Here is a 20,372-nt window from a genome sequence, read left to right as displayed (position 1 = left end):
GAACCCACCGCCAAATGATGGGCTGGAATTGACTGATCGAATATTAGTTGCAAGATATATTTCAAAACTTTAGAACACACGTACAGATTTAAAACATTTCTATTAGGTACATTTGGAACATATGGTCTTTATCATTTTGTAACTTTAGCAGCTAAGCCTGAAGAAGAAATCACATGTCCGAGACGTAGCTGATAAAATAAAGTTTTTACTATAGATGTGTGTTTTATATTTTTACGATATCTCATGTTCCTACGTCTAGCGGTCATTTTTTCTACATAATGTTTGATCGAATATTAGGATTTGGTGGTAACTTTTATACCACACACATGGCTCTCAAAGTCTACAGCACGCTTTTATGGAAGCGGGTCAGAGACCATGAATTCTCGAACTAACTATTGGGCACACAGACTATTATTCCACGCGTTTTAGGTACAGTGTAATCTGGTTTGGAAGAACCCATACCAGGAGCAAACGTTTCGAGTAAAACATGTGGTCGTAACTGTATTTGTAGTGAGACTTTGTAATGATTACAGTTAAAAATAGTAATGCTCGCAAACTGCTCTCCAAAGTGAAGAGTAAAGATCAGCCACCTTCCCACAGCTGTCTGCAGGCAGTGAAGGGTGATATAGAGGTGGGACGTTGTAGGCTTGAGCATCCACATCTCACTCTCCTAATTTCTATTATTTTAATTTCTATTACTATTACTTCATTTTATACCTTTATGTGAGATTGACGAATGAAGATTAAAACTGATAGACGGTGTATCCCCATCGCAATGTGGGTCCTACTTCCTCAGTCACCTCCAAAACCTAGGGTACTTTATCCCACATAACAGCTTGTACTCTGGGATCTTTTCCGTTGTTTCAGCTTGTTTTTGATTATAACAAATTAATACAATTACTCAGAGGTTTATATTCATTGTTCTTAACTCAGTCCTTCGTTTTGATTTTATTTTATTTTACTTAATTATTCAGTATTAATATTCTTTTTAAGCTATACATACACACACACACACAACATTACTGCTTTAGTGTTCAAATGAATACTTGAGTGACTTTATAATATAGCTGATAAATTTATTTGTTGTCATGTTTAGTTTTGAGCAAACTACCAAAGGTTTGTTGGTTTGTTTGTTTTTTAATTTCGCTCAAAAACACTCAAGGGCTATATGTGCTTGCCGTCCCTAATTGAGCAGTGTAAGACTAGAGGGAAGGCAGCTTTTCATCACCACCCACCACCAACTCTTGGGCTACTTACTCTTTTATCAACGAATAGCGGGATTGGCCGTCACATTATAACACCTCCACGGCTGAAAGGCCGAGCATGTTTGGTGCTACCGGGATTCGAACCCGCGACCCTCGGATTATAAGTCGAATGCCTTAACCCACTTGGCCATGCCAGGCCAACTACCAAAGGAGGAGATAGACCGACAGCAACACCTTACTATTATTTAAGCTAAGGGACTTACTATCACTATTATGTTTATAACGTGCGATTAGCTTGAAGTATGGGAAAGTTTCGGGAGCTTCCAAAACCACATATCTACCACAGGTTCAATCCACGACCGCTGTAGTTAAAAATAACGATATATTTGTGACTTATCACATGGGAACAGTTGAAAATAATGAAATACAAGCTGGTGGCACTACGATTTGTTCAAATTGCAAAATGGCTGTCCCTCGATTTGTTTGAAATACAAGATGGATATGCAATTTTGTTTTCTTTCGAGAAGGCCATTCAGTTTCGAGATAAACAAAGAGCAAAAATCGATACTCAAATATGAAAACCCTACAAGTAGGTGGCTTAGTTTATTTTACATTTTGTGAACGTAACGAGAGCAAAACTTTTACAAATGAACGACTAAAGCCTTCGATAAGTTTTTGAATAAAAAAACGTAATTACTTAACGTAAAAAACCTTCCTCGGAAAATTGCTATTGTTAGGTTAAATTGATTTGATCCCAACAAAAAAAGACCAATTTTAAGCACGTTTCTATCTTTGTGTGGTTTTATCCTTATTAGCAGGATCGAAGTTCTATTTATTAAGCATGCATAGCTGCAAATTACGACTCTCCGAAACATCCAAATACCATAATAATGTTTATGTATTGACTATATTTATTGACTATAATAAATTGATTTAAATAAAAATAATACGAGGGCTCTAATGTGTCGTGTGCCAAATTAAAAAAAGAAAAGTTAGGTTTGACTAATTATTTGTGAAAGATGTATCGAATGGTTTAACTATGTCTTTTAATATATAATATAAAATATACAGGTAAATAATTCTTGAAACAATGAACTTTACTACACAGGCTTTTAATTTTTCTCCCTTTATATGTAGTTTATCACAGGCTGTACATATTTTTTGTGTATTTCTTGTTAACTGCACAGCTACGCAATGGGTATTTATGCTCTGCCCACTATGAGTATCGAAACCGAATTTTAGCGTTGAATCTTTGCGCGTGGCTTGGGGTCCGGAGTGGATAGAGTATAATATTTTATATGATCGCTTCAACCAGCAACACTTAAGCTTAGAAGTTACGTTTTTCTATCAATTTATATATAGATTTATTATAACAATAGAAGATGACATTTTTTTTTTCATTTCCAGTTAGTCCCTCTCTCGAGTATTATTTGAATTAAGTAATTCAGAATAAATAAAATTTTATGCCTTGTTTGTGTTCTGTGCTTACAATAAAACGGATAGGTACCAAAATATTATAATGTTATTCAATTCTTAACTGTCCTGAAAATGCAGGTCGCGGGTTCGAATCCACATCCCATCAAATCTGCTCGCTCTTTCAGCCGTAAAAGAGTAGCCCAAGAGTTAGCGGTGGGTGATGATAACTAACTTCCCTCTCTCTACACTTTCACTGCTAAATTAGGGACGACTAGCATAGTTAGCCCTCGTGTAGTTTTGCGCGAAATTTTAAAACAAACCCTGAAAACTCTCGTGCAGATTAGTGTCTATGTGCGCAAGCGCGCACACTTCATTTTAAAGGATATGACAAAAATTCAGAAGTAAATATATTTTAGTGGACATTTTGTACAACATATTAAAAAACCTAATATTTTTTAAAAACGGTCTGATTTTAAATCGTAGAATAACGTTATATATTTATTTATTGATAATAATAAGTACAATATAGTTTATCTCTAACTAAATTCAAGCAAAAAGTGTGTTAATTTACTTCTATCGAATACAGGCCATACTTAATAAGGGTTGAACTAATGTTAGGCCTAAGACAAGTTGGAATATAGATTTGTCTGGGTTAAGAATTCTTGTTTACCATTCCAAAAATCCTGTATCTAAAGAAATATCGTTGCAGCAAATATATTAATTTGATTTAAGGGTCTCTCCTAATACCAGATTATAGGAAAGATAGAACTAGTATGAAAGGCCAAAATGGACAATATTGATATTACATATGAAAGGTCAAAATGGACAAAATATTAAAAATATACACAATGAGTTCTGGCCATCACGGGTATCAAAACCCGCATTTCAATGTTTTAAGTTGCAAGACTTGCCGCCGAGACACTGGGGGTTGGGGTACGAATACTGGTACAAATAAAAACAATACAAGTGTCGTGAGAACAATAATACGGCTTTATAAGTTATTCAGAACAGAGAAAACATTAATGTGATATAAAAACATCTAAGCTCTTCAAGTTCAATCATTCAAACAGTTCTTAAACATTTTGAGTGTAAAGTGTGTGTGTTTTCTTATAACAAAGCCACATCGGGCTATCTGCTGAGTCCACCGAGGGGAATCGAACTCTTGATTTTAGCGTTGTAAATTCGTAAACTTACCACGCGACCAGCGGGGAACACTCTGTGTGTAGAACAGCCTTGGTTAGCTTGCAATATTTCTTTTTGCTGTCTACCGTTGTAAGGTTCTTTTATCTTTTTTCTTATGAAATTAGAAAGATGTTAGTGATTACAGATTATTTAGCTTTAAGCTGTTAAAGAGCAGAAATTAAATACTAAAAGGATTGTTTTGAATTAAGCCTAAAGCTACATAATGGGCCATCTGTGCTCTGCTTACCACGGGTATCGAAACCCACTATGTCACTGAAGGGAGCGGTTAAAAAGGACTGAATGAAAAATCTAACGGATATGGTAGGTTGGACAAAATCATCGCTGAATCTCTTATTTTTGCTTCCGTTGACACAAAGTTAGAAAGGGGGCGCCACTATTATCGTATAAGTTTTCTTCTGTCGTAAAAAAAAAATAAAAATGTCGCGTTGGCGATTATTCAATAACTTTATGTCCAGAGCGTCGTAACAGTTGGAAGACAGACTACAAGTGCAAAATGCCAAAGACCGTCAAAAAATACTTTCTACCATCTTTCTGTTAAACGAAGGTACTAAAGTTTAGAGAAAAATATCAAACACGAAAAACGAAGCTGAAGTTAACTTTGCAATTGTGCGATGAGGTTTCTCTTGTAATATAGTTGTAGAAATCTGTTAAGAAAACAATTTAAACAGACGAAAAATGTTTGTAGAGTCCGACCTTGGGGACCATCGATAAAAATAAGTGTTACATTTGGAAATAAGAAAATCTGTTTGGATATCAGGGCGGAAATAATTGGTAATATGTTGTTAGACTTAAAGTCGCATAAGTTATGTTTTGCTTATCGAAATAGATAGTTTATATTTCGCTATTTTACCAGCAGGTGTATAATAAACTGTAAAAACAGACTCACTTTGTTTCTTTATATCGTATTGCTTCTAATTAATATCCCTTCTCTAATTATCGCCCTCCCCTATTTACATTGTGTGAGAGCAGTGTTAATTCCACATATAATCCATTTTTATTACCGTCATTTTGATTTGAAATACAAAAACTATATACACACATGTAGTTGCACTGAAATCAACAAATCACACGTGAAAAACATAATTCAAAACTGCACAAATAGTATAATTATCGTCCCAGTTGGCGTTAAGTAAAGGAACTACAGTAATTACTTATAAAAAAACTCGGTTGTTTAACTGTATAAAGCTTGGTGAATTACTACAGCCACTCACTACTAATGTATTCACTACTCCCGATTATTTCCAGTTTGCACACTAATTAAGTCAATTACCTCCTCTTCAAGAAAACAAAAACTTTAACGCTACATTTGAAAATACCTCTAAATTAATCCATTGATATATATCTGAACTTTCATGTAATATTTTGCTGTATGACCTTGCTGAATCTCAAATTAAGACCAAATTGGGCCTTACAACCAAAAATTCACGTTTTCTATTCAACAATGCGATCTTCGAAGAAACAGATAGCGTAACGGGTCGAATATTAGATAATATATTTCTCTCGTATCACGTATAAAATTGACACAAAAATACCTAGAATACCTGATTTTACAATATCCTGCCATGAAGTTCACTTTTAAGATTTAAAATAATAATAATTTACTTTTTAAGACATCCTAATTTACTGTAACACTAGCAGATTTGTTAGCAATTGTATAGTAAAAAGACGTTTACTGGACCTTAACATACTTTGACAGCTTTATCATGTTCACATACAAATAAATCTGGAACCACTTTATTAAACAAAGCTCATAACTTGTGTTCTACCCATAAAAGATACTTTAAAACGTAACGGCTACACACAGCACTTATTACAAAAAATTACTAACAGAATTCTAAGAAACTCACTAACCTCCCAAGACAACCAATTGTACCTAAACTTACTATATGCTCTTGCCTCACATACACTGGAAAACAAAGCTTAACTTTCAAAAGTCAAATTAAACGTGTGGTTCATCGCTACTTTCTCTTCACTCTTCCACTAAACGAGATTTTTTCCGTACTAAAGACCCTCTCCCAATTTCTATACGTTCTTGGCTTGTACAAATTTATACATGTGGAGACGGCAAGGCCTTCTGCACTGGTAAAACCAAACGCCATCTACTAGGTAGAACCATAAGAGAATTTCAGTAAAGAGACAGGACGCTATTAACTTATCAAATTTCAATATCATTCGCAAAGCCAACACTGATCTGGAGTTACTGATTTAAATTACCCTCTACACTAAATAAACTTCACCAATACTGAACAACATGAAGTCTTAGTTTAAATTACAAATTTTCTAATGTGTGCGTTATTTTGTTTGTTATTCATTGAACTTTTATATTGTTGTAGTTTTTATCAAATCACTGTTGTTATAGCTATGCGTTTCAGTTACGTACTTACGAATGATGTAATTATTTTGCTTTAAATACTGAAGATGGAATCTGTTAAATTACAGAACATTTATCTGTGTCCCCTAGTGTTATATATAAACAATGTTATTTATCTTAAGAATCGTTATCCTTTTTATTGGTGAACTACCTTTTATAGTTCGTCATGTCACCACTAGGTGCATATTGAACTGTGAAAACAGAAATTCACATGAAATATCTGTCATTACTTGTCAAAAACTAGGTGGTTAGAAACTGGTGAAATATTTGTTGAAAGTTCGCTGTTTTTCTACAAAAAGTGTGGTTTGGTTTTTAAAATTCGTGTAAAGTATCACGAGGGCTATCTGCGCTAGCCGTCCCTAACTTAGCTGTGTAACACTAGAAGGAAGGCAGCAAGTCATCACCACCCACCGCCAACTCTTGGGCTACTCTTTTACCATGGCTGAAAGGGCGATCATGTTTGGTGTGAAGGGGATTCGAACCCACGATCCTCAGATTACGAGTCGTGTGCCTTAACCACCTGGCCGTGCTGGGCCATTGAAGAGAGGGGCGTATCAAATCTTAGACTTTTATCCATACATAAGTACCCTTTAAGGATATAACATATTCAAATAAATATTATATAAATAACATTTTCTCTTCGCATTACTGTGTATCGCACAATTTTCTTTGTTTATAACAGATTTACTTACAGCTCAACCAGGTTGCTTGGTAACTGTTTCGGGACCAGTATGAAGTCTTGATTTTCACAGAAAAGGCTCCTGTTTGAGCACTTACATCTGAATGGAGGACTTGGTAATTCTAAAAAAAAAAACAACAACAACAGAAATCAGACTAGCAAGGTTGAAAATAACACCAACTGCTCGTAATTTAAACTACAAACCTGAAAATCACACTAAATGTTCCTGAACTACTAGAACGTTGAAAATAAAACTAATCAATAAATAAGCCAATTGATAGCTAAGCATAAATTATTTACTAAAGTCTATTTATAAGCAGGTGTAAGTAGATTTGGTAAGTTTCGATTTCAACTCATCAAAAATAGTAAAAAAACAACAACAAAAAAAGCAAAACTCTTAAATAAAAAAAACCTAATGGTCAAATAGTACACAATAAATACTTGAAAGCGTATTCTTATTCTCAAGGTATTTTTCTTTCTACAGTGAATTTAGTAACATATTTAATTTGTATTTCGAAACTGGGGGCAAGTCGTTTGTTTTTGAATTTCGCACAAAGATACAGGAGGGCTAACTGCGCTTGCCGTCCCTACTTTAGGATTATAAGATAGCTAGTCATCACCGTCCACCGCCAATTTTTGGGATACTATTTTACCAAGAAATAGCGTGATTTACTGTACATTATGACGCCCCTACAGCTGAAAAGGCGAGCATGTTTGGTGTGACGGGGATTCGACCCACAACCCTCAGATTACGATTCGAGCGTCCTAACCGTCTGACCATGCCGAGAAAAGTAGGGGTAGACTCATCTTTAAATTTCAGTGATGACAAGAAAACCCACTTGTAGAGAAAAATATATATGTAAAAACGGCTGGTATGGGTAGAGAAAATTTTTATGTACACAATTTAAAACAGATATCCATCGAAAAATCACACATACTGAACTGTACATTCCTTGGGACTCAGCACATGAAAGAAAACAAAAACTCGACATACTAAGAAACCAAATAAACACAACCATAAAACTATGCTTACCAGATAAAATAAACAACGAATTAGACAAAATAAAACAATACTTCATCAACATCAATAAGTTTCTTCCACAAACCGTAGAAAACATTATACGCACACACCTAGACAGAAAGCAAAATCAAGTAACAAAAGTAAATATATCTCACAAATCAAAACGTCACGAAACCATATACTGCTGTATACCATATATTCCCGATATCAGCAGAAAAATAACCAACATTTGGCAAAAACTAGTAACAAAATATTACATTCCAGTTAATACTAAATTTATTCAAAAACCAGGCACAAAACTAAGGTCTATACTATGTAAAAACTACACTGACAAACACAACACCAACATTATTTATAAAATACAATGTGATAACTGACACGACTTCTATGTTAGAGAAACAAGTAGAAAAATGGAAACCAGATTCAAAGAAAACAAAAAGTCACCTTCACATGTTTTTGAACACTGCAAGTCAAATAAACACAACATAACCATAGAAAACACTCAAATACTAAATAAAGAAACAACCATAAACAATCGCAAAATTAAAGAAGTCTTACTTATACAACAACTCAAGTCCAAAATAAACCAATACAAAGGAACACCTTTATACCTATATGAATAAATATAATCAAACATCTAAACACGCCGTCTACATTCCTACACTCAGTTACACAACCCCCTTCAAACATGTGGTCAGCTATCGGTCACTTACCTCTTTCTTTTTTTGTGAACCTGACGATGGCCGAAGAAGGTGGAAACGTTGTTCGCTCCGCTACATAAAAATTTTCTCAACCCAAACCAGCTGTTTTTACATATATATTTTTCATTTTTAGATTTATATTACGTAGTATGAAACAATGTTGTTGTTGTCTGCAAAACGTGTGTCACAGACTTCTAATACCTGCTGTGGTAAGGGAAGATCCAGTCCTGACGTTGTGTAAATAAATGGATCTTATTTACTCTCTTTCGTGTCCACCCGAACAGCAAGGAGTCAGCAGAGAAACTACGAAACCTGGTTAATCTAAGATAAAAGAATCATTAACGTTAATTTCACTATGATGCTTGTTAATGTTCATGTTCATGTTGATGTTCACAAATACGAGTTCGTGGAAGTGTAATAGTGTGTAGTGCGATATCGTTAAATTACAGCCATGCAACGTTTCGGTACCATTGTGTTTGTTCTCTTTGTTTTATCATTGTTTATATTGAGATGAATGGTTTCAGTATCTCCGACAAATTACTGATTTGTTGTTGGTTTTTTTTAGCCAAGACTGATGATTGCAGCGAACACTACGCACATTTATGTCGATTGTACATTCACAAGCTCATAAACCTAAGCCTCCACCCCCCCCTCCCCAATTACCACAATGAAGCAGACTTGAGTTATGTACAGAAATGTCTTAGTACTGTAAAATATAACTTGGGAGTCTTCAGATTCTAGTACACGAACGAATACTCATAAACATCAGGTCATCCCATAAGTAATGCCCGAAAATTTAATACAGAAAGTGCATCGTAATTTCTGTCTGTGTAGAAGGCTTTAATGACTAAAATATATAGTAGGACACGTATAAAAATATTCATACAAATAAAAGAAACTAACCTAACTCCACTTTTTCAGATCATTAATCAAATAAACCATTATGAAGATGGATGTGTCTGAGGAGCACATTAGACAAACAATGCTTTATGAGTTTAAAAAAGGTAATAGTGCAGCAGAAACTACACGAAACATTCAAGGTGTTTATGGTGCGGAGTCTCTCAATGAAAGAAACTGTCGAAGGTGGTTTCAGAAGTTCAGATCAGGTGACTACAGCTTAAGTGATGCGCCTGTAGAGTTTAATGATGACTTGCTGCTGGCTGCACTTGATGAATATTGTGCTGTAACAGTTGAAGAACTAGTACAGAAGCTTAATTCAACCCATTCAACAGTTCACTGTCATCTGCAACAGCTTGAAAAGGTTTCAAAACATAGAAATTATTAGACAGAAGCCAACCTTAGAGCAAGATCGAACATTTGCACTTCTATGCACTCTTGTGAACGTAACTCACCTTTCTTGAACAGATTAGTGACTGGAGATGAAAAATGGATATTTTATAAAAATGTTAAGTACTGTAGATAATGGCTCAGTGCAGGTAAACTGGCTAAAGCACAGCCCAAAATGGACCTTCACCCAAAGAAAGTCTTGTTAAGTGTTTGATGTGATACTGTTGGTGTGATCTACTTTGAGTTACTGTCACTCAATGTAACGATTACATCAGAATTCTATTGTCAACAGTTAGAGCGCTTGAATGGAAAAGAGGCCTGCTTTAATTAATCGTAAAGGTGTTGTGTTACACCGTGATAATGCATGGCTCCATACAGCAAGGATCACATCTGCAAAGATTAAAGAGCTAGACTGGGAAAATCTTCCACATCCTCCTTATTCTCAGACCTTGCCCCATCTGATTATCATCTATTCCGGAGTTTGAAGAATCATCTTGATGTAGAAGAGCTTGGAACACATAAAGATGTCAAAACTATCCTATCTACATTCTTTTCTTCCAAACACCAAGAATTTTATAAAAGTGACATTCAGAAGCTTGTGAATCGTTGGCAGGAAGTAATTAATAATAATGAACATACATTACTGATTAAGTAACATTAAAAGTGTTTGAAATCCTTTCTCTTTATCTGAACCTAAAATCGGACATAAATTAAGGGATGAAACGATACTTTAATCCCATGCACTGAAAAGTGACGTTTTTTTTTGGTAAACATTTATTATTAACATTAAGAAGTGTGGCTAAGAGCGTACATTTCAACAATCAATTTTATTTGTAAGTTTGGATCTTAGTTTCTCCGCACGTTTTTGTCTTTCTTATTGTTGACAACAAACCTTAAATAAGAATGATTACGTTATAACTACAGTATGACTCAAAGAAGCAAACACAATCTGGAAATTCAATTTTAGTTGAAGTAAACGAAAAGCTTGGAGTGACAACAAAGATTAAGGTCCACACCAGCTAAAGAGAACTTGGTCTGTAATGAGATTATGTCAGAATAATTTTTACAAGATCAACTATAGCCTCTGACTGGCTTTAACCAAGCTTTCGTTTTGCCCAGCTTCTGGAATACAAAAGGTTGAAGTATGTTTTTTTTTAGAACTAAGATATCATCCTTGAACAAGAAAAAAAATTTGCTCGTCTTTAACTCATCCTACAGTAAATTTATTTTTAAACTGAGTTTCATTTATTTACATTTTGTTTTCAATTTCGCCCAAAACTATATGATTGCTATATGCGCTAGCCGTTTCTGATTTAGTAGTGTAAGACTAGAGGGAAGGTAGCTATTCACCAACACCCACCGCCAACTCTATTGCCAACGAATAGTGAGATTGACTGTTACATTTTAACACCCCCGTGACTAAAAGCGCCAGAATGTTTGGTGGGACTGGAATTCGAACCCACGACCATTCGATTGCGAGTCGAGCACCCTAACCAGGCCTGGCTTTATATTTTGTATTATCTTATGTCATTTTAAGAAACGTGTGTGCAAACCTATTAACACAGTTTCATATTCATATCAAACTGTTGGTTCACAAGAATGTTAATTATTTTAATTTCTCATATTTTGCAATAATTGATAGATTAAAAACATGTGAACTTTGAAAAAACTAAGTAGACCAAATGATATTAATATGTTAATTTAACGTAAAAATATATGTAGAGAGATTTGAGATTGTATGGAGAACAATACTATCTATGTTTGTTCATAGTTAGGCCAAAAGCTTCATAATGGGCTATCTGTGTTCTGCCCACAACGGGTATCATAAAACGGTTTCTTGTGTAGTAAGTCTGCATATATACTGCTGTGCCACTGAGGGGCTGCTACATATACTCTTCAAAAAAAGAAACGCAAAAGGCAAAATATGAGACAAATTGTTAAACAAGTTTATTCCGGGTAGTTTTGTATGACATGTGTGAAACTTTGCACATTCACTGCTGAACATCCAAAGTCTGCAAAGGCGATGTCCACGCTCACTAGGTGAAGTTTAACGTCACTCAACGTCAATAACGAGTATGACCCCGTGAGCATCAATAACTGCTTGGCATCTCCTGCCCATGGAAGCGATGAGATGACGAATCACATCCTGTGGATGGCTGTCCACTCAGCCTGCAATGCTGCTGCAAGCTGAGGTAGAGTCTGTGGTTGAGGTTGTCGCCGTCGCAGACGTCGGTCCAACTCGTCCCAAAGATGTTCGATGCGGTTTAAATCTGGTGATCTGGAAGGCCAGGGAAGAACGTTGATGTTGTGGTGTCTCAAGAAGACAGTGGTGAGTCGGGCTGTGTGAGGACGGGCGTTGTCATGTTGAAAAACGTCGTTGACGTTCACCATGATGGGCACATGGGGCCTAAGAATCTCGTCGACGCATCGTTGAGCCGTAAGATTCCCTTGAATGTGCAAAAGGTCTGTTCTGGCATTGTAGGCGATGGCAGCTCACATCATGACGCTGCCACCACCAAATCTGTCAACATCCTGCACACAGTTTGCTGCAAAACGTTCACCTCGGCGACGGTAAATACGGGTCCTTCCATCCTGCCTACGAAGCATAAAACATGCGTCCATCGTCGATGAGGCCATACCCGATATGCCCGAGTCCACTGCAGCCGTGCTTGGCGATGTTGCTGGGTGAGGATGACGCCTCTGACTGGACGTCGAGGTCAAATTCCTGCATCTCGTAGACGGTTGCGTACGGTCTGATTGGAAATCCTACGCATCCCTGGTATGGTTGAGGCAGTAGACGTCGCTGTGGTGATCCTATCCCGAAGGTGACGTAACCGGATGTTGCGATCTTGTGCGGGCGTGGTCACACGAGGTCTGCCAGATCGTGGATGGTCACGAGTTGATCCATGTTGTTGGTGATATTCCATAGCCTTGTGATGGTGCTTGGGTGGACATTCACAGCTCTGGCAACATTTGATCGAGATTCGCCTGCTTCCAAGCGACCAATGGCGTTGTTGCGTTGTGCTTCAGTCAGTCTTGGCGTAACTGTATTGCGTGTCGGTGGCTTAACACTGAGCTATGGAAACCGAGAACCCGTCACTTTTATAGGGATTTTGCACATGTTGCACTTGCAGAACATGCAGATCTCTCAAACAAATTTATTGGACACGCATGCGTTTTGGCGAAAAATCCGATGTTTTCCTCCGTTTTCAAAGTGCACAACTTTTATTGTCATTTTGGTCTGACAATCAGTGCCTTAACACGTGTAACATCACATACTCTGAGCTTGTAACGTTATTACATATATTTCTCTTTAAAATAACAAAAATATCCCTTTTGCGTTTCTTGTTTTGAAGAGTATATTAAGACAGAAATGCTACAGTTTATCTAATAACACTGAAATGAAATTTTCCACTTAGTAGTTCGAATTGTATAGTTTAGGCCTTTAAATAGAAGTCCCACAGACGATATCCAGGTAATCAAAACTTTAGGTCATCTGTTACAGAATTTTCACAGATATCATTTTGTGTTTTGAGGGAAATAATTGTCTGTACCACCAGATGAAGTTAAGAAAAACAATACTGTTGAAACGGTTCTTAACGCCACGATTTTATCTTTTTATTATTCTGTAAAAATAATGCGAAGTTCAACAGGAAACGGTGTTAAAACCTTTCAAGCGACTCTCATTAATAGGCCTAGCTCACAAATAAAAACTAAACAATCGCGTATTTGCAATCTCTCTACTTTGTTGAAACAAATTCAAGATTTTTAAGTGATAAACGGACTTACTAATTCATTCACTCACTGACAGGTTCACTAACTACTTAAATAACTCACTGATTGATTCACTAAGTGATTAACCAACTCCACACTGATTCATCACCTAATTGATTGACTCATTAACTAACTAATGTACTCACTCACTAAATGGCCCACTAACTGATTAGCTAACCCACTACTCATTCGTGCTTTTATGTTACAGTAGTTGTTTTTCCCAAATCTCATAGAAATTCGAGACATCACGTCGAATCTAGACGCTCAGGAAATTTCTAGGCGTCAAACGTTATTATAACGCTGTGATAGTATCAAAAATCTACATGAAAAAATTAGAAAAATAGTCTATAACAGTATGTATGAAACTGTGTTCACTTTGGAAGCAACTTTTTGGTTATCTAGACAAAAGATGCTAAGTAGCCAAAGTAGAAATGATTATACTTCAGTTCTGAAATAAATGTTTCGTTTGTAACATGTGATAACACAGAATAAGATGGTCTGTTCCCATATTAATGTAACCCAATCTAATCTTATTTACCTTAATCTGAAACGTTCCTTTTGTGAAGCTAAGTCAGTCTAATCTTATTTAGCTTAATCTAAAACGTTCCTTTTGTTAAGTTAATCTACTATTATCTACCTCAATCTAAAACGTTCCCTTTATTAATCTAAGCCAATTTAATCTTATCTACCTTAATCTAAAACGTTATTTTGTTAATTTAATATTATCTACCTTAATCTAAAACGTTCCTTTCTTAATCTAAGTCAATCTAATGTTATCTAGCTGAAGCTAAAACGCTCCCTTTGTTAATCTAAGACAATCTAATCTTGTCTACTTTAATCTAAAACGTTCCTTTGTTAATTTAAGTTAATCTAATATTAGCTACCTCAATCTAAAACGTTCCTTTGTTAATTTAAGTTAATCTAATATTTGCTACCTCAATCCAAAACGTTCCTTTGTTAATCTAAACCATTCTAAGCTCATCAACTTTATCCTAACATGTTCCCTTATTAATCTAAGCTGATCTTATCAAGCTTAACCTGTTTCCTTATTAATGTAAATGAATCCAATATTATCTGACATTAATTGATACGTTTTCTTGTTAATCTAAACCAATATAATATTATCTAACTTAATCAAAAACGTAACTTTGCTAACCTAATCCAATGTAATCTTATTTAACTTTACCTAATCTATCCTGCACATAATTTAACCTAGCGTAATTTATCTTCATTAGATTTAAACGAAACATTCTAGAAACCTATAACTCTACAACGGGGGTAAGAAGTGTTGCAAATGTCCCTAGCAACGGCAATGAGCAGTATTACAAATGTCCGTTCATCTGGTGCTAGATGCATATCTGTGGTTAGCGTGTTCGGATTATAAATCCAAGGGCTCGTTTTCCTTTGCTGCAAAAATGCATCACGTACTTTGAGGGTACGTCATAAGAGCACCGGTGACCCTCCCCTTTTCGGTCAGTTAAGATTAACCCCAAGAACTGACGAGAACTGCTGTTAACTAGCTGCCTTTCCTCAAATATCTGTTCACAATTAAGGATGGCTCGGTGGGAAACTTTTAAATAAAGAAACAAACGTTTGTCCATATTTATCTCAACAGGTTCTTTTACTAATCTGATGTGATATAATCTAATCTAACTTAACCAAAAATATTCTAAAAACTGGTAATTCTGGAAGAGTTACTGAAGTGTTACACAAATAATTAGTGTTACATTACCACATGCAAATGTTTGCTTCTTATCTCGATCTTCGTCTGGTCTTTTACGAAACATGTTGTTCCAGAAATCTTTTCTTGAAGTATCCACTAAAAATAAAATAAAATAATTAGGTGTGAACTTGTAATAAAATTAGTAAATAAAATTACATATCGTAACGAGGTCGGACAGATTTAGAGATGTTTGGTCTAAAACAGAGCAGAAGTCTATAATGGTTATACAGTGAATATATGATGAAATATTAAACAGAATAAGTTAACGTGAAAACAAGTACACCATAATAATCTTCAAGCAACATCAGGTGTTGACAAAATACATGAAACAATAGACTAATGACCATAATCTTAAAGTAACATGAAGGGTAAAAAAAATGTTTGTTTTTGAATTTTGCACAAAGCTACTCGAGGGCTATCTGCGTTAGCCGTCCTTAATAGACAACTCTTGGGCTACTCTTTTACCAAAGAATAGTGGGATTGACTGTCACATTATAACGCCCCCACGGCTTCAAGGGCGAGCATGTTTAGTGTGACGGGGATATGAACCCGCGACCCTAACATTACGAGTCGAGCGACTTAACAACCTGGTCATGCTGGGCCCGGGAAATTTTCTCGAACAACTGAAGCGTTGCTAGTAACAACCAGAAGATGGTTGTGTTGCTTGTATAATGTTGTTCTGATAATTTAACTATCTCCAGATTTAGGTTATAACTTTTGCTTGAACGAAACCATTCCTGTTCCAATTCTTTGTGCTGGACAAAATTGTGTTCATTTTTAATCTCTGACGTCCAATAACCCACCACAGTCTGGCACATTAGTCACTTCGCCACAACCGACCCAAAATTGTACTAAAGCAAGTTAATTGGTTTCGTAGCTTTGTTGGAAAGTCATTAATAAAAAAACGAAACTGATCTGAACAACAACAACAATGTACAAACATAGAACAAAGTGATAACAAAAGAATAAACAAGTGTTGGTGGCAAACGACAAAATCAAATTTTAGAGACACGAGTTAACGATTTATGAATTATACACGTCTGTGTTACTTTAAAATAAAACAGTTGATTATATTCGCTAGATACACTTCAACTGGCAATTAATTTTATTTATAAACAAGCTTTATTTCAGCTCGTAACTTGATTTCCCATAATTCTTCTTGAACTAATACAGTTTCTCGTTCAACAACTATCGTCAGTTTCACATTTATATATATATGTGTGTGTGTGTGTGTGTTGTGCGTGTATTATTTTAATACGTTTGTAATAATAATCTAGATAATCAGATACTTCAAACAGTTATTACCGCGGTTACTTCGAGGCAAATAGACTACGATTATGGATAAGATACAACGTGATGACGTAAGGCTGTTTGTTTGAAGAAAAGATCAAAACTACACACAGAGTTATTTGTGCTCTACAAACCATGGATATCGAAACACAGTTTCTGGTATTGTAAGTGCGCAGGTATTCCACTGTGATACTGGGGGAGGGGCGGTGGAGGAATACAATGATAAATATCTTGGACTACAGAATTATGGTTAGTTTCAGCCTGGTGAGATATGACACGAAGATGAAAAGAAAAACATTACATAATTATCACATAAATATCTCACATTAAATAATTATAATTAGTTTCATTCTGGTGGGATATTACAGAAATAAAAATAACTTAAATTACATAATTATAATTAGTGTCAGTGTGGTGGGATATAACACGAAGATAAATACTTAAATTACATAATTTTTCGGTCTGGTGGGATATGACACGAAGATAAATAAATTACATTATTATAATCAGTTTCAGTTTGGTGGAATATGAGGAAGATAAATAACTTATTTTGTATAATCATAATTAGTTTTAGTCTGGTGTGATAGGACACGAAGATAAATAACTTACATTACATAATTATAATTAGTTTCTGTTTGGTGAAACACGGTATGTAATTTAAGGTGTTCAATTATATAAATCTTCCAGAATTTCTTCTCTAACAACAAAGGTTATTTTTCATTTGCCTAAAATGTAATGAATTTTCTTTACAATAAGAAATGTAAAGCTGTAAAAATTGTCCAAGTAATTCAGGAAACAAAGATACAATTATAATATAAAACTGGAATACTGAAGATTTCTGTGAAAGCAAAATTAACTTTGATTGCATGAAAACCGTAATGGAAATGTGAAGACCGGTATTAAAATAAGAACTCCTAGTTAGATGTTGGGAAATATATTAAGAACCAGGAAGTGAAGTAATGTACAGATCCATTAAGTTTTCATAGAAACTCATCAACATTAAATTTGAACCTAAAAGACAGACAGACAGAATACCTATTCGTATACTGAATAAAACGTTGACAAGCTTCTATATTTATTTTTTTAGTTTCACTGCAGAGAGCTGAGAAGTGGGCGGGCGAAGCGCACTGTTTACGCTGTGTAAATCAGTTTTTTAAAACTCTAGATCTTTAACGCCTGAAGTTAACCAACAGCTACTGATTTTTTTTTTTTTAACAGGAAGGTAAGTGGCATAACAATTGCTGAACTTTAGCAGAATGTAAGGTAGTATAACAGATACTGAACTTTCTTTAACAGGAAGGTAAGTGGTATAGCAGATACTGAACTTTCTTTGACAGGAAGGTAAGTGGTATAACAGATACTGAACTTTCTTTTACAGGAAGGTAAGTGGTATAGCAGATACTGGACTTTCTTTGACAGGAAGGTAAGTGGTATAGAAGATACTGGACTTTCTTTGACAGGAAGGTAAGTGGTATAGAAGATACTGAACTTTCTTTGACAGGAAGGTAAGTGGTATAGCAGATACTGAACTTTCTTTAACAGGAAGGTAAGTGGTATAGCAGATACTGGACTTTCTTTGACAGGAAGGTAAGTGGTATAGCAGATACTGAACTTTCTTTTACAGGAAGGTAAGTGGTATAGCAGATACTGAACTTTCTTTAACAGGAAGGTAAGTGGTATAGCAGATACTGAACTTTCTTTAACAGGAAGGTTAAGTGGTATAACAGATACCGAACTTTCTTTGACAGGTAGCTAAGTAGTGTAACACACACTGAACTTTGTTTAGCTGAGCAAAGTTATAAACTCTGAAGGTTCTTCTCAATACAAACCACTAGAGTATTTACAACGTAAAGCGTTAAAGATTTTTTCCAATACAAAGAGTCATAGATTTTGTACATTACAATTTTTTCGTTCTTTCAGCATCTGTGTCTTGCAACGCAGGAAGAAATGAGGAATTTGTCTTTTCCATTTTCCTTTTACCGTTAATTTTTACGTCAGGACGTAACGTTAGTTCCTTCCTCTAATTGCTTGGAACTGAATAACTAGGCTTAAAGTATTAGGATTAACAGTCTTCATGTACTATCATATTCTGGTAGCTGACGTGTTCTGCACCAAACATTGTTTTATAAACCATGTATGTAAATTTTGCTTCAACTAAGTGTTTGCTCTAACCCAGCGACAGACGTACAATAAATTAAGTATAGTTAAAATGCTATTATGTTATTTCTTTTGTCAATAAACCAATATCTAACCAGTAAATTAGTGTGGTTTAAATTGTTATCAGTTTCATTGGGACATAAGAATACTAACGGACAAGCAAGTAATTAACAGGCTAATTTACTAAGCATAATCTGGACGTTTAATGCAGAATTCACAGCTAGAGAAGTCTCAGTTATACAAATATTTTATGAAAAATGTGCTCTATACGTCTCAACATTATACAACCGAATCGTTGCACCAAACACTATTTCGTTAATATTTTTTTGCCCCGGGCAAAAAGTCTCAAAAATATTGTCGAGTTTTGTGTGCGCGCGTGCATTTTTTGTTGTTTTTTTCAGTACAAACTTTTATCTCACAGCTCTGTCATCTCTTGACCGATTCGAGATTAAATTAATTACACTTTTGGGATGAGAAAGCCAAACCCTTTCGATTGATGCATTTGACCACGCCCAAGGTCTCATACCTTAAGTTACCCGAATCTAACTTGAAATAATTTCAATTTGAGGGTAGGCTGGTATAAATCCCGATGAGTAATAAAATCGAACCAGTTGGACGCGCGCCCAGCGCTTGGTATTGCTGAAGCACATAAAGGTGATAACAAGGAATAAATGTATCTTATTAAATTACTCTAATCCTACCGAAAGTTTCAAGTGCCGCCGTAACCGAGAATTCCATCTTGTTACCAACTCTATACTATTGCTTACGTAATGTTGCAGCAATTGCTAGCAAGGAAATCGAAAGTTCAAGTTTAGCGAATGGCTGTAAGTGTCATTATAATTAACGAGGTTTTTATAAAGCTAATTAATTCCACGTAATTAGACCAAGTATCTGTTAGCTGGTCCATCCTATACGTTCATTAGATACGCATACATACACGTGATTTTACATCCTGCACGAGCTATTAACTTTCACTAATTCTGTTATTTCCTTATACTTCTATACTCCAGTATGATAATACAGAGTCACGAACTTAATACGAAATAAACCAAAACACGAGAAAGGACTTTAAAACCTACAGTTCTTACCACAACTGATTTCATCTGAGCCATCAGGGCAATCCTCTTCACCGTCGCAATTGGAACGTTGTTCGATACAGATGTCGCTGTTGTTACATGGGAAATAACCTTGAGCACAGGGTGATTCTGAAAAAAAATGAGCCTAACATTATTCGTGTCCACACACAGAGAGAAAAATGCTTATTGGACGGGTTTTCTTTGTTTCCAACTGTTGCTGTTTATTTTGTGATAATCGAAGTAGACATATAACTCTCCTGATAAAATGTAGGTATAATTTCACCTGCTGTCAGATATAGAAGCACCGAATTCTAAGATATGCTCGAGAACACGTGCAATAAATTATTACTGATTAAAATATATAATCGACTGCACTGTTCGAAAAAACTGATATAAAATATACAGGATGGTCCAAAATTGTCTTTTCATTTAAAAATTTAATAAATTAATAAGCACAACCATGCAGTTT

The 20,372-nt window shown here is 35.3% G+C and overlaps 1 protein-coding gene across 3 annotated transcripts in view; it reads right to left on the bottom strand.

Moving 5' to 3' along the window:
• The window catches only part of LOC143257258 (uncharacterized), an 86,715-nt gene that overhangs the window by 32,377 nt on the left and 33,966 nt on the right, over nt 1-20,372 (bottom strand). Inside the window, exons 4-6 of one of the 3 annotated variants that reach the window (XM_076515691.1) lie at nt 19,916-20,032; nt 15,390-15,476; nt 6,888-6,996 (exon numbers count right to left, since the gene is read on the bottom strand). In XM_076515691.1, coding sequence (XP_076371806.1) covers nt 6,888-6,996; nt 15,390-15,476; nt 19,916-20,032 — 313 coding nt within the window. Of the gene's footprint in view, nt 1-6,887; nt 6,997-15,389; nt 15,477-19,528; nt 19,659-19,764; nt 19,880-19,915; nt 20,033-20,372 lie in introns of those variants that run through there. The other 2 variants (XM_076515694.1, XM_076515692.1) reach the window with 2 other exon arrangements.

The sequence above is a fragment of the Tachypleus tridentatus genome, chromosome 7 (assembly GCF_004210375.1).
Source record: "Tachypleus tridentatus isolate NWPU-2018 chromosome 7, ASM421037v1, whole genome shotgun sequence".
NCBI classification, from domain to species: domain Eukaryota; kingdom Metazoa; phylum Arthropoda; class Merostomata; order Xiphosura; family Limulidae; genus Tachypleus; species Tachypleus tridentatus.
The sequence above is the reverse complement of the archived record's forward strand: the minus strand, read 5'-3'. Positions and strand labels throughout refer to the sequence as shown.